The sequence below is a fragment of the Odontesthes bonariensis genome, chromosome 5 (genome assembly GCF_027942865.1).
Source record: "Odontesthes bonariensis isolate fOdoBon6 chromosome 5, fOdoBon6.hap1, whole genome shotgun sequence".
Lineage (NCBI taxonomy): Eukaryota > Metazoa > Chordata > Actinopteri > Atheriniformes > Atherinopsidae > Odontesthes > Odontesthes bonariensis.
The window spans coordinates 93,351-109,350 of record NC_134510.1 but is presented as its reverse complement, the minus strand read 5'-3'; the positions used below and the strand labels follow the sequence as shown (position 1 = coordinate 109,350).

General features: G+C 41.7%; 1 protein-coding gene across 2 annotated transcripts in view; it reads left to right on the top strand.

Annotated features, from left to right (window-relative positions):
• The window catches only part of adcy3a (adenylate cyclase 3a), a 224,088-nt gene that overhangs the window by 178,764 nt on the left and 29,324 nt on the right, over positions 1-16,000 (top strand). The window contains exons 16-17 of one of the 2 annotated variants that reach the window (XM_075464640.1): positions 3,393-3,551; positions 8,971-9,117. In XM_075464640.1, the coding sequence (XP_075320755.1) occupies positions 3,393-3,551; positions 8,971-9,117 (306 nt within the window). The remainder of the gene's footprint in view (positions 1-3,392; positions 3,552-8,970; positions 9,118-16,000) is intronic. The other variant, XM_075464641.1, reaches the window with a different exon arrangement.

The following is a 16,000-nucleotide window of genomic DNA, read 5'->3' as shown; positions in this document are numbered from 1 at the left end:
GCAGGGACCCCCTATTATTTATATGGCATACAATTGTGTTTTATATTTAACGGGGCCTAGTGCCGTGTATAAACATAGGTCCTCTGTTATTGTACATTCAATACTAAGCTATTCAAATAATACACAGGTTAATATATTCATGTTTTTATTTTAAACATGTGCAAGGTACAGGGTGGCCGTGCCACTGCCTTTTATAAACAAACATCTTGCATACAACACTGAGCTATTCAAATAATCCACAGATTTTAACTTTAACCCCCTGGAGTCTAAGGCCTTTTCAGAGACTTTGAGGCAGTTGTCACCACCTTGACATTTTCAAGTATTTCAACTAACTGTAAACATCAATGCAAAAGTGACACATATGGTTGTATTCGGAAAAGCCTAACAAAAAACAATATGAGAGTGAAGTGAATGTAATACAAACAAGTTTTATTTAAATTGAGGGGAAACACAACTGTACAAAAAAACAAGTTTTAGAGGTCTTCAAACAGTGCAAGAAAACACACTATAAATGTATCTAGCCAAGACTTTTGAAGGTTGAACCTTGTAAACAAAAGTGTTGGCTGCATAAAAGTAAAAAGTGCAGTTAGAAATGTTTTTTTGTTTTCACACAAACTGTAAAAAAGTAATTCTGACTCCAGGCATTGTCTCTGAGAGTTGAATACAAATTAGATGGGTGTGTAACACCCCTGATTTCCCCCCACCCCACCCCCCTGTCACTCTCCATGTGATAAATGTCTGTCACTGGCAGGACATTGCTGCCTTCCCCCACATGCTGGCTGAATGGGGTGTGTTCTCACCTGTGAATAGCCACTCAATCACCTGGTACTTTACATGTGAATAGCGATAGGTGTGGCCTAGGAGGCTGCTGCAGTCTGAGACTACAGAAAATCCAAAGATTTCTGTTCACTCTCTTTAAAAAGGGCCACCTATATAATTTATTTTAATATATATATATTTGAAAACTAGAAGTTTCAAGGTTTTTAATGGTGTCACTTATATGTTTCAATGACAAAAACTCACAGAGTTACAGATGTGTTTTTGGAAATGTGTAAAAAAATCCCGCCGGCGGGATTTAGACTCCAGAGTGTTTGCATGTAGATGGGACAATGAATCCTCAAACCATTTGTGGATGGCACATGTTTGCACACAATTTGTGAGAAAAAACTGTTTGGAAAAAAAAAATAAAAAAAAATAAAAAAAAAATTTTTTAAATGTTTATTTTTCATTTTAACAATCGTCTAATCAACCAAAGATTTCGCGACCCCCCTGCAGTACCTCCACGGACCCCCTGGGGGTCGCGGACCCCCTGTTGAAGACCTCTGTGCTAGGCAATGCAGTGCGGTGTAAAAGCTGTCTACAGACTCACCAACTTCTTGTATTCTCATATTGAATCTGGCTCTCTCAATAATTACGTTCCTGCGAGTTACGAAATGTCCGTCCAATTTGTCTATAACCGTGTCATATGTGACCGATTCTGCAGGCGTTAAGTGCAGGGAAAGTAAAACGTCCTCCGCTTCTTCCCCCATCGAGTAACTCAATGAATTCACCTAATTCACCTCATCTTCTTCCTCTAATCCAGAAGCGATGCGGAATCTTTCGAATCTTTTAATCCATTTCGTCCAATCTTCGGGCGTGAACGAAAACTTCTCCGTAGGAGAAATTCGGTAGTTAGCCATGCTGCCGCCGTGTCGGGTATGCTAGCTCGTTTAGCATAGAGGGTTCACTTGACTTTGTTGGTGTGATCAACTCACTCGTGTCGAAAGTGCACTCCAAAACAGCACGCTCTACCTTTCTAAACACTGGTACACTTAAACGTCCGACTTAACTTCTGACACCATGTTCAGTTGGCCGTGCCAATATTATTATATTTAAGGACCGAGTCCACAAGCGTGTATCCAGTTGGTACAGGTGTACCTTTTATTATGAACCCCCCCTTCCGGTCCCCAGGTTACAGTACAAAGGTTCCCCCTTAGTATACCTAACACTACAGCAATGAGCTTTCAAAATGTGTCCCGCGCCGCACTGCTTTGCGTTGGGTCCCGCGAGTCCCGCGGGAGTGCAGGGCTCTATTGTATACCTCTCCTGTTCCCAGTCTTGTTGCTTCCCAAACTCTTGTTTGGACTTTATAGACTTGTCATGGCTTACCAGCACCCCTTAGTTATTTCAATAAAGTTGTTTGGTTTTCCTCCAGCTTCAGCCTCCTGTGTCCAGCACTTGTTCCTGCGTGTGTGTGTGTGTGTGTGTGTGTGTGTGTGTGTGTATACATACATACATACATACATAGTAAATAGGCTCTAACTTACAAAATGTCTGATAAATAGTCAGGGATTTTTATTTTTATTTTTTTCAATTTTTCCATGAAACCTCATCACCATCTCGTGGTTATAGTGAATATTTAGGTTCTACTAGTATACAAACAAGAACGATTACATAGCGTCATGAGACTGATATCTAGAAATTTGTTGAGTCTTTCTTAATAATCTCATGTCCCAGTGTTTATATAAATATTAACAAAGTAATTTTTGTAGTAGTAGTTTTTGAACTGCTTATAAGTGCGTAATTATGTATTCAACTTAACTATCAAGAACAATTAATCAGGCTTCTGTTTGATTAACATCAATGGTTTTTTTCAGCTCTGCTCCAATGATGACTGGTACAGAAGGTCACTGCTGCACACAGCAACAGCCTTGCACAGTGATAGTCTGTATTGATTATTTTGACTGTTATGTTTATTTATTTATATTTATCATTCATTATTATTATCTGCAACAATATCATTTCTGTTTGTGGGTTGATAAAGTAACATTCCATTCTGTTTTTTTCTATTAAAACATTTTCATTCCTTGCAATGCTGTTGGTCAGTAATCAGTCAGTTTTAGTAAGATAGAGCAGTGAATGTATGCTTATGAGTGTCATAACAGTATCATTGTACAGCTGTGCAACAACAAATTTACCATGCTCTATAGAAGCTTCTGTAGTCTCACAAAATATACTGTAATAAGCATCTAATAAGGGCCTTATTACAATGGTCGAATAATAATTATAAGACATTTTATTCCATTTAAATTGTACCTTATATGGGTTTAGCATATCATTTTTCAGGTCCTTAGCAAAGAAGCTACAAATAAAAAGATGTTCATATTTAAACAACATAAGCTGTTTTCCCAGACCTGCCAAAATATTTACATCCAGCCGTATTGGTAAAGAACATTATTTTATTTAGAACTTTATTTGTATTAAGAATTTCAGTATTAAAAACATCAGATTTAAACTTTGTGTTCAAGTCAAATATGTATTTCCCTTGTTGATCTGTTTGTACATGCCACTTCTGGTTTTAAATCCCTATATACATCCCAAATGCTAACATCCGTGCCTCTCACTGCCTGAAGGTGGAGAAGCTCGCCCGCACCCTTTTCCTGTGGAAGATTGAGGTCCATGAGCAAAAGGAGAAAGTGTATGAGATGAGGCGTTGGAATGAAGCACTGGTTACTAATATGCTGCCTGAACATGTAGCTCGACACTTCCTGGGCTCCAAGAAAAGAGATGAGGTAAGAGATCCATATGCACAAACACAAAATATGTCTGTTCCTCACTTAAAACCAGCACAGACCATAGTTGTGTGTCGATTTAACTCTTAATTCATCACCTCTCAAAGCTCAGAGGACTAACTCAGTCTGATTGTATTTCATTACCAATGTCATGGTCCAGACAATTCCAAACTCATTTGGCCACTCCTCATCTGCTTTTCCATGAGATCACATGAGAGTGTGAAACAACATGATGTAGCAGATTGCCCACCAAATGCTCCTGCTGATCAGGAAACAATAGAATGTCCTGTTCTAGGTGATGTGCCATCATTCGATATTAGAGAAAGTTCTTTTGGTGGTGTCACAAGTTTCTTCTAACGTGTTCAGGAACTGATTTCCAAATCACTTAAGATTTTTTTTAAATTGCTATTGTCCAAGTCAAGCATTGCTTTGTGTGTAAGAAATCTATCGCTTATCATCAATCTCATGGTTCAGTTGGTGGAATGATCAGAGATAAATAGTTCTCCATATATGAAATGCGTATGTAAAGAATAACAGGGCTATTATGCAGTTATACAGGACTCTGGAGGAATGCATGTGATGTAAATGTTGCCCTCAGGGTGTGTGTATTTGTGCATGTGCAGTGTGCCTCCTTAAAGGTAGGGTAGGAGATCCTGGATTTTGAGTCCAGCGAAGCTGCATTTTGAAAATACACAGGTAAAAAGTCCCAACCCTTTTCTTCACTTTCCCCCCGAAGGCACGCCTCTAGAGTACATGAACGCGCACGAGCACGAAGGTGCACGAGCGCTGTTCTGACAGCAAGCATCGATCGTTGCCGTATTTAGTATTTAGTATTTAGTTTATGCTAACTATACGTTTAATAATGCTAGGTGCTAGCCAAGCTGGCTCTAGTTTAGCTTCCTGCCAAGCTTCGTTCACGGAGCAGGGTACGCGCACAGGGGGAAGGAGGGGGAAGGAGGGGGAGGGGGAGGGAGGAGCAGATTGCAGTTTGATAGACGGCATCAGAATCCAATCATTGTGAACGGTCCGTTCACAATGATTGGATACTGTTTTTCCTAGATTGTACGTTCTAGAGGCCACTAAAACGTTTCATATTTGTGTCAAAACTTTTAATTAATTGGTTGCAATGGGGGTGTGAAGAGTATTTCAAGCAATATGTAAAAAAATGTTCCAGAAAAAGATCCCCTACCCTGCCTTTAAGTAAATGCCAGCCTAGTGGGACATGGTCTATATCCTATCAGGAACACGTATTGTTGTGTGCACATCCACAACTGAGTGCAACATGCCTGTGTTTATTTAAATGGATAAGTGGGAGCTCTTTTGTAAAGACCTTTATGGAGCCTAGATAAGGTTTACAGGCTCCATCCATCCATCCATCCATCCATCCATCCATCCATCATCTTCCGCTTCTCCAGGGGTCAGGTCGCGGGGGCAGCAGCTTAAGCAGAGAAACCCAGACGTCCCTGTTTACAGGCACTATTTACCTAAAAGTCCTGACAATTTATGATATCCACATTACTGTTGGCGCACAAGAGGCTTGGTATTTGGTGCTCTTCAACAAAAATTAAAGAGATTAACGAGAGAAGAAAGAAACGTATTTACAAAAGAGGTAAGATTAAACTGTTACAATATTATATATCAGGGGGGCAACTTTGACACACGGAGAGGCTGAGGATTGACCAGAAGATAACCAGTTAATCCATTCATATGCTTCCCATTTGACTAAAGACTTTGTGGAAAGAAATGACTGCAGCAAGAATTGGTATCAAATTAAAGGGAGAAGAAGATTAACACATGAGAAGAAAAACTGGGAGTTTGAAACTTCATACCAACTATGGTGGAGACATAAAAGCAGAAAACTTGTTGAGAAAAGCTAATTGAATTGGTCTCCTCAAACTTACACACTTCTTCCCATTTTCAGTTTAATGTACTGCTTGATGAGTATTAGGGGACAAAGTCCATCACAATAAACAGTCCAGTCATTCAACAACAGTCATGTCCAACGAGATCAGGGGCTCTTTTTTCAGATTTAATTGTTTACCCTATCTGAAACAAACAACAAGGCAAAAACAGTCTTTAAATGTTTCTCTCTGCCATTCCAATTTTACAGTTTTTAGAGGACTATCCTCTAACAGAATAATCCAAATTGTTATTCTATGTAGTCTCTCTGATGTTGATGTTATACTAATTTGAATATGTATTCATTTTGAATAATTGCGTTTACCATTAAGATTGAAACAACAAACTAATCCTTAACATGAAATTAATTTAGCTTTGGTATACAGATCGTGTGCATGGCATTTTTGTGCCATAGCTTCTAAAACCCACTGGGCCTCAGGCAAGAACATTTTCGTATTTTTATTCTAAATTTCTCTCACTTTTTTCGTACGAAGGTCTCGTACGAACATGCCACGTCAGATTCAACAAACGCTCTTAACTTGGGAAAAAGTGTGTAAACGACCTGCGTAAATGATGAATGCCACTCGTGCGTATTTAAGTGCACGTGCACGAGGATAGTAGATTTGCATACTCCACATCCACATTTATACCATATAAGGCTGTGCTTCCTCTCTCCTGTGCTAGGAAGTGTTGAGTGTTGAGTCATGAGAACGGCATCAAGGCACAAAAAGAACAACTTTACGGGCTCTGAGACTGAAGTTCTGCTTTCAGAGATCCAGAAACGAAAATCTGTCATTTTTAGCAGAGTTCAGCAGTGGAATTACGGGACCTGCTAAAGCCAAGAAATGGGAAGTTATTACGAATGCTGTTAATTCCGTGTCACCTGGAGACGCTCGTTCATGGCAATATTGTGCAAAACGCATCTCTGGGCTATAGAGCAGTTTGCCACCCGCTGTATCGAGACACCTGGCCTTCAGCACACCAATAGTGCGCTCCACAACGGCACGGGTGCTTTGTTGTTAATGTTGTTTATGCATTTAGCAGACGCTTTTATCCAAAGCGACTTACAATTGAAAAAATATCTAACATTACAGCTAATATCAAAGCTAACAATAAGCTACCCAGCCAGCATGTCCATGTGAGGGTTTAAATTTGGGCTGCAGATAAGGGTCCCACGTGGGTTTGTCCGCAGATTCCACGTTGGCCCCACCTGTTTTTGCCCATATGGGTTTCAAAGTGCAACTTGAAGGGTTAGGGGTTAGGGTTACCCTAAGTCTTAAATTATTCCAAAGGCAATACAGATAAACACATCACACAAAGTAAAAGAATGTTCACATTCAAATTGGCTAAATGCAAAGTCCAACTAAAGGCACACAGCAACTTGAAATTTTCTTCAGAAAGTTCTTCCCAACTCTGTTGCAGAAGTTCCCATAAATGTTTGGCACTTGTAGGTTGCTTTGCTTTCACTCTTCTGTCCAGTTCATCCCAAATCAGCTCAATGGGGTTTAAGTCTGGAGACTGTACTGGCCACCCCATGTTTTCATGTTGTTCTTTTTTCCTGAGGTAGTTCTGGCATAGCTTGGACTTATGTTTTGGGTCATTATCTTGCTTTAGGATGAACCCCTGACCCACTAGGTGCATACCAGAGGGTATTGCATGGTGCGTAGACGTTTTGGTTCAGGGTGCCTCTCATTCTGTACAAGTCACCGACCCTGGATCAAGCAAAACAGCCCCAGACCATCACACTTCCTCCTCCATGTTTAACAGTTGATGACACACACTGTGCAACCATTCTTTCACCTACTCGATGGCGTACAAAGATCCTGTGTGAAAAACCGAAGATTTCAAATTTTGATTCATCAGTACATGATACCTTCTTCCCGTCTTCAGTTGTCCAATGGCGGTGGTTCATGGCCCAGGCAAGCCTCTTTGTCTTATTCTGACATCTGAGCAATGGCTTTCTTTCTTGCAACTCATCCTGTCAAACCTGCAGCTTGAAGTCTTCTCCTCACAGTTGAAGCTGAAACTTGCTTACAACGACCACTATTAAGCTGTGCTTGAAGCTGTTGTCCTGTGAGCCGCCTATCACGCAAGCTGTTAACTCTCAGAAACTTGTTCTCTGATTCAGTTGTGGCTTTGGGTCTGCCAGACCTCTTCCTGTCCCCAGTTTCTGAGTGCCTTTGGAAGTGAAGGAAACTGTACTCACTTACACCTTGACTTTCTTTGCAATTTCTCTGTAGGAAAGACCTACATTTTTAAGGGTTATGATGGTCTGTCTCTGTTCCATTGTTAATTGCCTTCTTCTCGCCATTTTTGTAGCAAAACACTACTTTCTGCAGTACAATACTGTTCAACTGATGCTCACAAGGGTATGGTACCACAGTGTGTTCCAACACTGCTTTTATGTAGAGAGGGGGTAATGAAGGGAAGTTGGAACACCTGTAGGAATTAGTAGCACCAGCTTTAAAGGCTTGATCAACCTCCACAGCTGCAGAACAGCTTTAAATTGTTAACCCATTTCATGTTCCCTGAAAATAATTCATTCTGAAATGTACATTATTATTCAGTTTTGGGTTACCTAACCTTTTGTTTTAACCTCTGGTAGTTCACCACTTACCTTTGTACAATTTCAAGCTATTCATTGGACTTGAACAACTTGCATTGCAATAAATAACTGGGAAAATTGGGGTGTTGTAAAACTTTTGACCGGTAGTGTACATATATCTCTTAAAATGGGAAAAACCATCACATCCCTCCAAAATGTTGGTGTTTTCATGACAAGTAACTGTCTGTTAGCTATCTGTAGCATCAGGAAAAGTCCCTAGACTCCCTTAAGAAGTCTGAATTAAATGTAATGTTTTAAATGACAAAGAATTAAAAAAAAAAAAATAGCTAAGGAGTACAACTAATGTGGTATGGTATATGAGTGGTGGCTCTCAGTCCAACCCTCCAGTGCCACCAGGCCAGTCCACTGGAGCAGTGAGTTCACTGCTGAGTAATTGAGCCTTTCAAGCCAGATAGTAACAGGTTGGTTGAAAAAAGAAAATGAGGGCTACTAAGTTTGAAATTAACTGAATATCCTAACACATTTTACTGTTGCATCTGTTGTATCACTGTTAAATCAACATTCACATTTGGGCGGCCGTGGCTCAGTGGTTGGAGTGTGTCGTCCAAGAATCGGAAGGTTGGCGGTTCAATTCCCACTCTCACCACTCAAAAATATTGGTGAAACTGACAGCTGGAGGGGTGTCAGTCCACCTCCTTGCCACGGCCGAGGTGCCCTTGAGCAAGACATAGTACCCCGATGCTCCCCGGGCGCTGTGATTGGCTGCCCACCGTTCCAGTGTATGGCATATGTCTCTATGAGTGTGTGATCCTGTGCATGTGCATGTGCATGTGTGTGTCAACAGGTGCCAACCTGGATGGGTTAAAAGCAGAGGACAAATTTTGTGTGTATGCATGACAACAAATCTAATCTTAATCTTAATTTGTCTTGTCTCCATAATCTGTTCTGTTCTAGGAGTTATACAGCCAGTCCTATGATGAGATTGGAGTTATGTTTGCATCGATCCCTAACTTCTCTGACTTTTACACAGAGGAAAGCATCAATAATGGTGGTATTGAATGCTTACGATTTCTCAACGAGATCATCTCAGATTTTGACAGTGTAAGTTTTGTTTCTCTATCTGTTACTGTGTTTTCTAACCATGCACTGACCATTATGCAGGCTGAAATAGGCTTTTCATTTTTAACCTTTAATGTCCAAACCGAAAGAAAATGCTTTTTTTTTTGCATTTTTCTTATCTCCTATAGGAAATATTAAAAATAATCCGTGTTTTTTAACAAATGGTTCAGATGTCACTTGATAGTAAGAGTATCAAACTTTAAAGAAAATATATGTTGTCTTTTCACATTAAATACCTAAACCGAGTAGTAGAGAATGCTCACGCAGGTTTAGTTCCACAAGTTTTTTCATAAGATGTTTTATAATCACTGAAAAATGTGCCCTACCAAAATGTAGAGCAGAGGTCCGTTTCACGTAGCAGGTTTAGTGAAAACTCTGAGTAGGTTAACCCTGAAATGAGGGAAACCCTGAGTTTTCCGTTTCACAAAGGGAGGTAACTCAACCCCGAGAAAGAGGGGTAACTCTAGCCTGTTTCACAAAGAGAGGTAACTTAACCTCACGGTCAGTTACCGGAGTAACAGACTCTCTGAACCTAACCTGGTCGGGACCAGGTTTTATTCAAGAAACCTTGAGTTTCTTTCTGTCTCCGCCCTCTTTCAGCCACACACGCCATTTGATTTCCTCATTCATTCATTTAGCAGAGCGAGTTCTTCTACTTCTATAAGTCCATTAGATACAGTAGGAGGCAACTTTTTTCACGAACATGTCCTTTTGACAACGATCCCGTGGATGAAGGTGCAGCATTATTGCGCAGAGAAATAAATATTCGTCGGAGATGGTTATCAGACCGCGCATAGATTTTTGCATTGACAGACAATTATCTTTTTGAGCGGCACCATCAGAATGTGTTGGGACAAAAGAAAAAAAAGACATAAAAGACAAATAAATATTTGTATGAATAGGCTTAAAAAAGACATATATAGGCCTATTATATTTTATAAAGGCACTCGTGTCTTGGGGGTGGACTCCCTCGGGGATTCCCTCAGCCACTGCCCTCCCGTTAGAGGTGGTGGCCACCACCCGTTTTACGGGCATCTGCCTTCTTTCTGTTGGCTCAGTAGAAATCTGTGTTAGTTTAAATAGGCTTAATTATTTAACAGAACATGATATAGATGATGACTCTAAATTGTCCTTCTGAGTGACTGTGAGTGTGTATGGTTGTTTGTCTCGTTTGTCTCTATGTGGCCCTGTGATGGACTGGCGGCCTGTCCAGGGTGTACCCCGCCTCTTGCCCATTGACCGCTGAGATAGGCTCCAGCCCCCCCGCGACCCGACTGACGGATTCAGCGGTGTATAGATAATGGATGGATGGATGATATAGATGAGAAGACATAGTTTATGTGTGTGAAAACAGCATTATGTTGGGAATAAAATAACTGCACAGTCAAATAGCCACTTAATATTTGCTTTACAGTGTAAAACATGATCAAAATGAGGTACCTCCATGCCGAGGTCTCACCTGTTTGAACAATGTTTTTATATTTCATCTTAAACTGCTGCCAAGAGCGCTTCTCCCCTGCGGGATTGCACCTAAATGAAATAAATGAATGGGCTACCATTCAAGCAGTTTCCCTGTAATATTATTGTGATTGCAAAGGACTACATTTAAACTTACACTTTTGTTGCTGCAGCGGTGTTGCACTTATTTCTAAAAACGTATTGAAACTCGCCGTATGAGCGCATTAAGGTTTCCAATTCGAGGTTGTTGAAAAACGTAGCCCCTCCTCTTCCCCGTTGCCAAGGTGACTCGTCGAATCGGGGCTCCGTTGATGCTGGCTTTTTAAAGTTGTGCACGCGCTAAACTCAAGGTGAACTTACTCAGAGTTGATTAACCTCACTCAAATCAGCGTTTCTGGAACCGAAAACTCAGAGTTTTCTATCTCAGAGTAGATCAACTCAGAGATCAGGAATAGACTCAGAGTTGGTTGAACCTGCTACGTGAAACGGACCCCAGATCTTTAAAGGGTTAACTGCCATGCAGATTTAATGTAGCATTAATGTAGCAGACAGTGATAAGGAAGATAATATTTTATGCTAATAAAATAAAAGTATTTTAAAAATAAAAACCTATTTACACAGTGGCTCAATATTAATTTTTGACAAACAATTTTTCTACTGGAGTAGAAGCTGTGTTCTCCATGTGGTTTCCCCTCGTACTTCTGAGACTTATTCTCTTATGATGAGTTATTATGCCAATGAGGACACATCAGGAATATTGTGAATGCATTGTGAAACATTATCTACCAAGAGAGTTAATCTGTATTATTCTGGTGGCATTACATACTGTATTTAACTAACGCTGCTGCTGACACTTTCTGAAAGGCCATCGACTCAGTAGTTGCCAGGCTACAAATGCAACACCCCAATGCATTCACGCTAATTTCTGGTGATTTGAAGCACATTTTCCTCTGCTACAGTTCCAACTTTTTAACAGTTTGTCAACTGCTCCACCAAAGAAAATAAAAAGTTGGATTTATTTTATGCAAATATAAAAGATCCCTACAGCTCCTCTGCCTATCTTCCATTGAGAAAAATTGAGAAGACCACAATCTGCACAACACATGCTTCACATGACATCAATTCCATAACTCTGTGCGTGACACAGTATATCAACTTCCGTGTGGAAAGTATCATCCCCACAGGGACTGTGAGCTGCCTTCCCAATAACAAGCCCTGGATCACCAGTGACCAGAAAATGCTGCTGAACATGAAGAAGAAAGCTTTTGGGGAGAGAGATGGCAAGTTTTTGACCCCTGAAAAAGAAGATGAAAGAGCAAAGAGTTGTACAGAAAAAGGCTAAAAGGCAATATCCATTGCAGAACAATGAGAGAAGTTTTTAGCTGAAGTGGGATCAGGCTGATAGAAGTCTGAACAGAACCAGTAAGCTGACAGTAACCCTAACCCTGACAGTGTTTTTCAATAGGTTAACGCTCAGCATGCTCCTCACATCCTCCCTGTCCCCTGTTTCATGTGGTCACCCTGCACCTCAGTTATGGATCTTAATACATCCTCACCACATATCCCCTCACAAAGGGACACACTGTGATCTTATCTGCCTCTCCTCTAGTCTGTCTCCAGCAGTCAGGTTTAAGGAGATGGCATAAATGAACAGGAACAAGGCTGCAGGTTCAGATAGTGTCAGTCCCCGGGACCTGAAGTGCCTGTATGACACAGCTATGTAGGAATCTACAGCACCTCTTCAACGTTAGCCTGAGGTCAAAAGAAACTTCCAATGTTGTGGAAGACATCCGATATGTTACCTCAAATTCTCATCTCTCTGCTCTATGACTACAGACCAGTTGCCTTTCCACATTGTGAAAGTCCCAGAGAGACGCAGATGGCAAGTGAACACCTTTCAGGACCCACTACAGTGTACTTATGCCCCTTTTTCACCGCCGAGCTAGCCCTACTCTACTCGGTTCGATATAGCACGACACTACACTACACGGCACCATTACCATTTCCTCTTCCACCCAAACTGTGACCTGGAAGTGGGCGGAGTCGGCCCGTTCACCACTAACGTGACGTCGGTTTCAGGCAACTACAAAGTGTCATGCCGTGGTTAGTCAAAAGTTAACACAACGATGGAGTGTAATGTGTAATGCAGTTGACAATTCATATTGTTTAGTTAAACCAAGCTCTTTATTAAAAAAGACCGTACAAAAGTAAACAGCAGGAGTTGTCTCAGATACAGGCGTCAACGCCAGTGTTGGTGCCGGTGGAATGCAGATAGCAGCAGCTGTTGCCTCAGCTGCAGATTGCGATGCCAGTGTCGGTTCTGAAGCCTGCGGGATTGGAGGATCTTCGCTGACCTCAGCAACCAAACACTCATCGGTAGAACAAACCGAGTCTTGAGGGAAAAAAAATAAAAAGTGTGAACATACGAAAGCATACACGTAACCGCATAGGTGAGACACTGTGCTAGCCTTCCAAAACAGCGTTGTTTGCTAGCTCACTCAGAACAACTTACATGAGACACCTGTGTAACGTTTTACACAAGTTAAAGACTGAACATGTATTTGTTAAGATATAAGCGTTGCACCAAGGGGATAAGAACAACACTTACCATTTTCCATCGTCGCCGTATCCACGCCACTCTTTACGGGCGGTGCCCGTAAATGTCGTCCATTTGGTCGAACCACTTCCATGTCTTTCGGTTTGACCCACTCCGGCTGTTGTGGTCCTTTACCTGCCGGTAATCACTCTTCAGCTTCTTCAGCTTGTCTCGGCACTGCTGAGAATTCCGGTGATAGCCATGGCTAGCCATCAGCTTGGCTATATCCTGGAACACCTTCTCATTTCTTGTCGTTCCATCCAGTTCCTTCTGTATGCGGTCCTCGGCCACCACACACAGAAAGGTCTGCACCTCGCTCATCGTCCATGGGTTGGCTTTCCTTCTCTGGTCTTCCATATTCGTAGTTCTGTTTACTCTCTGTTGCTCTCGCAGGTGTGTTTTCATACGGCGGGTGATTATTTAAAGCTACCCGAGCTTCGTCGCGTGTATGACATAATTTCACCTGACCAATCAGTGGACAGCACTGATCACGTGACGTTTTAGTACCGACTAGTACCGACTAGACCCACCTCTGAAGCAGGTACTAGCCGGTGCTAAAAATCGTAACGGGTCCCACCTTCAACCCGCGGTGGAAAAGCTCCCAATCAGGGTAGAGTGGTACCATGTAGAGCTGTACCGGTACAAAAATGTTCGGTGGAAAAGGGGCATTATTGTCTTGAGGTTGGGGTTTGGCAAAGTGAGGTTCGGTGTCTTGCCCAAGGGCACTTCAACATGCTGATCGAGGAAGCGTGGAATCGACCCACCAATCATCCGATTGGCAGATGATCCTCCTAGGCTATAGCTGCCCCCTATAGGTAAAAAAAGGATTATTCCAATGTCCCTTTGGCATCAATAAAGTTTTTTTTATTTAATTAATTTCTTAATTCCAATTCCTTTTTTATGTGGCAGCATTTGTCATTTTTAGAAAAATAAATGGACACAGACCAAGTAGGTGCCACTTTCCCAAAGTAAAAACAGTGAGAAGAAAGGAAGAATAAACATACTGTATATGTATGTATATACTGCTTCCTGCTTCTGAAGAGTGCAGACGTGTCTCTGCCTCCTCCTGCTGCTTACTGCTTTATTCACTTTTAAATCATTCTACTTCTTTCCACAAGTCTTGGATATAATTTTATTCTTTTATTCTTTTTCTTTTAATTGTATATTTGTAAACGGTATTAGCCCTCCTGTTTGCAAAGAGAATCGGACAGAACAATGGACCTCATGCAAGAACCGTTCGTACGCACAGATTTGTTCTTAAATCGTCCGTACGAGAATTTGCGCATTCACCAATCTTTTCGTATTTTACGTTTTCTTTCAGGTACGAACAGAATTTACGAGTGACCCAGACCTGTCGTAGGAGTTTCCTAAAATAGTCCGCTGTTATTCAAATCAAGTTTGTTTGACTAATGGATTGTATATTTCATTACTTTGAAGAAAACAAATAAATACATACATTATACCCCATAATTATGCTGACATTATTCTGTTTGACTTAAATTGTGCACTAATTGAAGGTTCATTTGAATCTGTATATAACAAGGTCAATGGGAAGCGTAACCAGCGGCTGACTTGCTACTTTTGGATGCCTTAGCGTGTCAGGCTCTTGGAAGAGACCGTGTGGAGACAGACGAATGGCTGACATCGCGATTAAGATTCCCAAGGACTGTGCTGCTGCAAATATACAGCTTGCTGGAGCCACGACTCCAGAGAGAAACACGCCGATCAAACCCAATTCCACCACACGTCCAGGTATTCACCACCCTTGGATTTTTGGCCACTGGAACCTTTCAGAAGGAGACTGGAGACAGATCGGGGGTGTCCCAGTCCTCTGTGAGTTGTGCGCTCCCCTTGGTCATCAAAACTCTCATCAGTTTATCACCCATGGTACATCACATTCCCATACACCGCTGTCCAACAAGTACAAATTAAGAGGGACTTTCATGCCGTGGCTCGACTGCCAATCATAATTGAAGCACGAGACACATATACGCATCAAAGCACCCGTGCTGTCGTGGAGCGCACTGAGCTGAAGACCAGGTGGGTGTGTCTCCATACCTCGTTCATGGCGCAATATTGCCATGAACGAGGGTCTCCCACTACCTGAACCAGCCCAGGCAGACCAGAAGGTGTGGTGCCAGAAGACCCCCCTCATGGACCACCCCATCAAAGTGCCATCATGATGAGGCAACAGCTGATTGCACGGCTTTAGTTGCAGTCATCGATCGCCTGCCCATGGCGAGACGTTTTTTTAAGCCATTTTCATATCAAACCATTTATTTTTTTATTACGGTGACATGGTATTAACAGCACTCCTAATTGCTTTCCATTTCTTGGCTTTAGCAGGTCCCGTAATTCCACTGCTGACTCTGCTAAAAATGACAGATTTTCGTTTCTGGATCTCTGAAAGCAGAACTTCAGTCTCAGAGCCCCTAAAGTTGTTCTTTTTGCGCCTTGATGACATTCTCATGACTCAACACTTCCTGGCACAGGAGAGAGGAAGCACAGCCTTATATGGTATCATTTAGGGCGTGGAGTATGCAAATCTACTATCCTCGTGCACGTGAACTTAGATACGCACGGGTGGGATTCATCATTTACGCAGCTCGTTTACACACTTTTTCTGAAGTTAAGAGCGCTTGTTGAATCTGACGTGGCGTGTTCGTACGAGACCTTACGAAAAAAGTGAGAGAAATTTCGAATAAAAATACAAAAATGTTCTTGCATGAGGCCCAATGTCTCCTAACCCTGCAGTATCAGTGAGCTGCACACAGTGTGAGCGACTCTCTGTGAGGATAACACAGCTCGAGA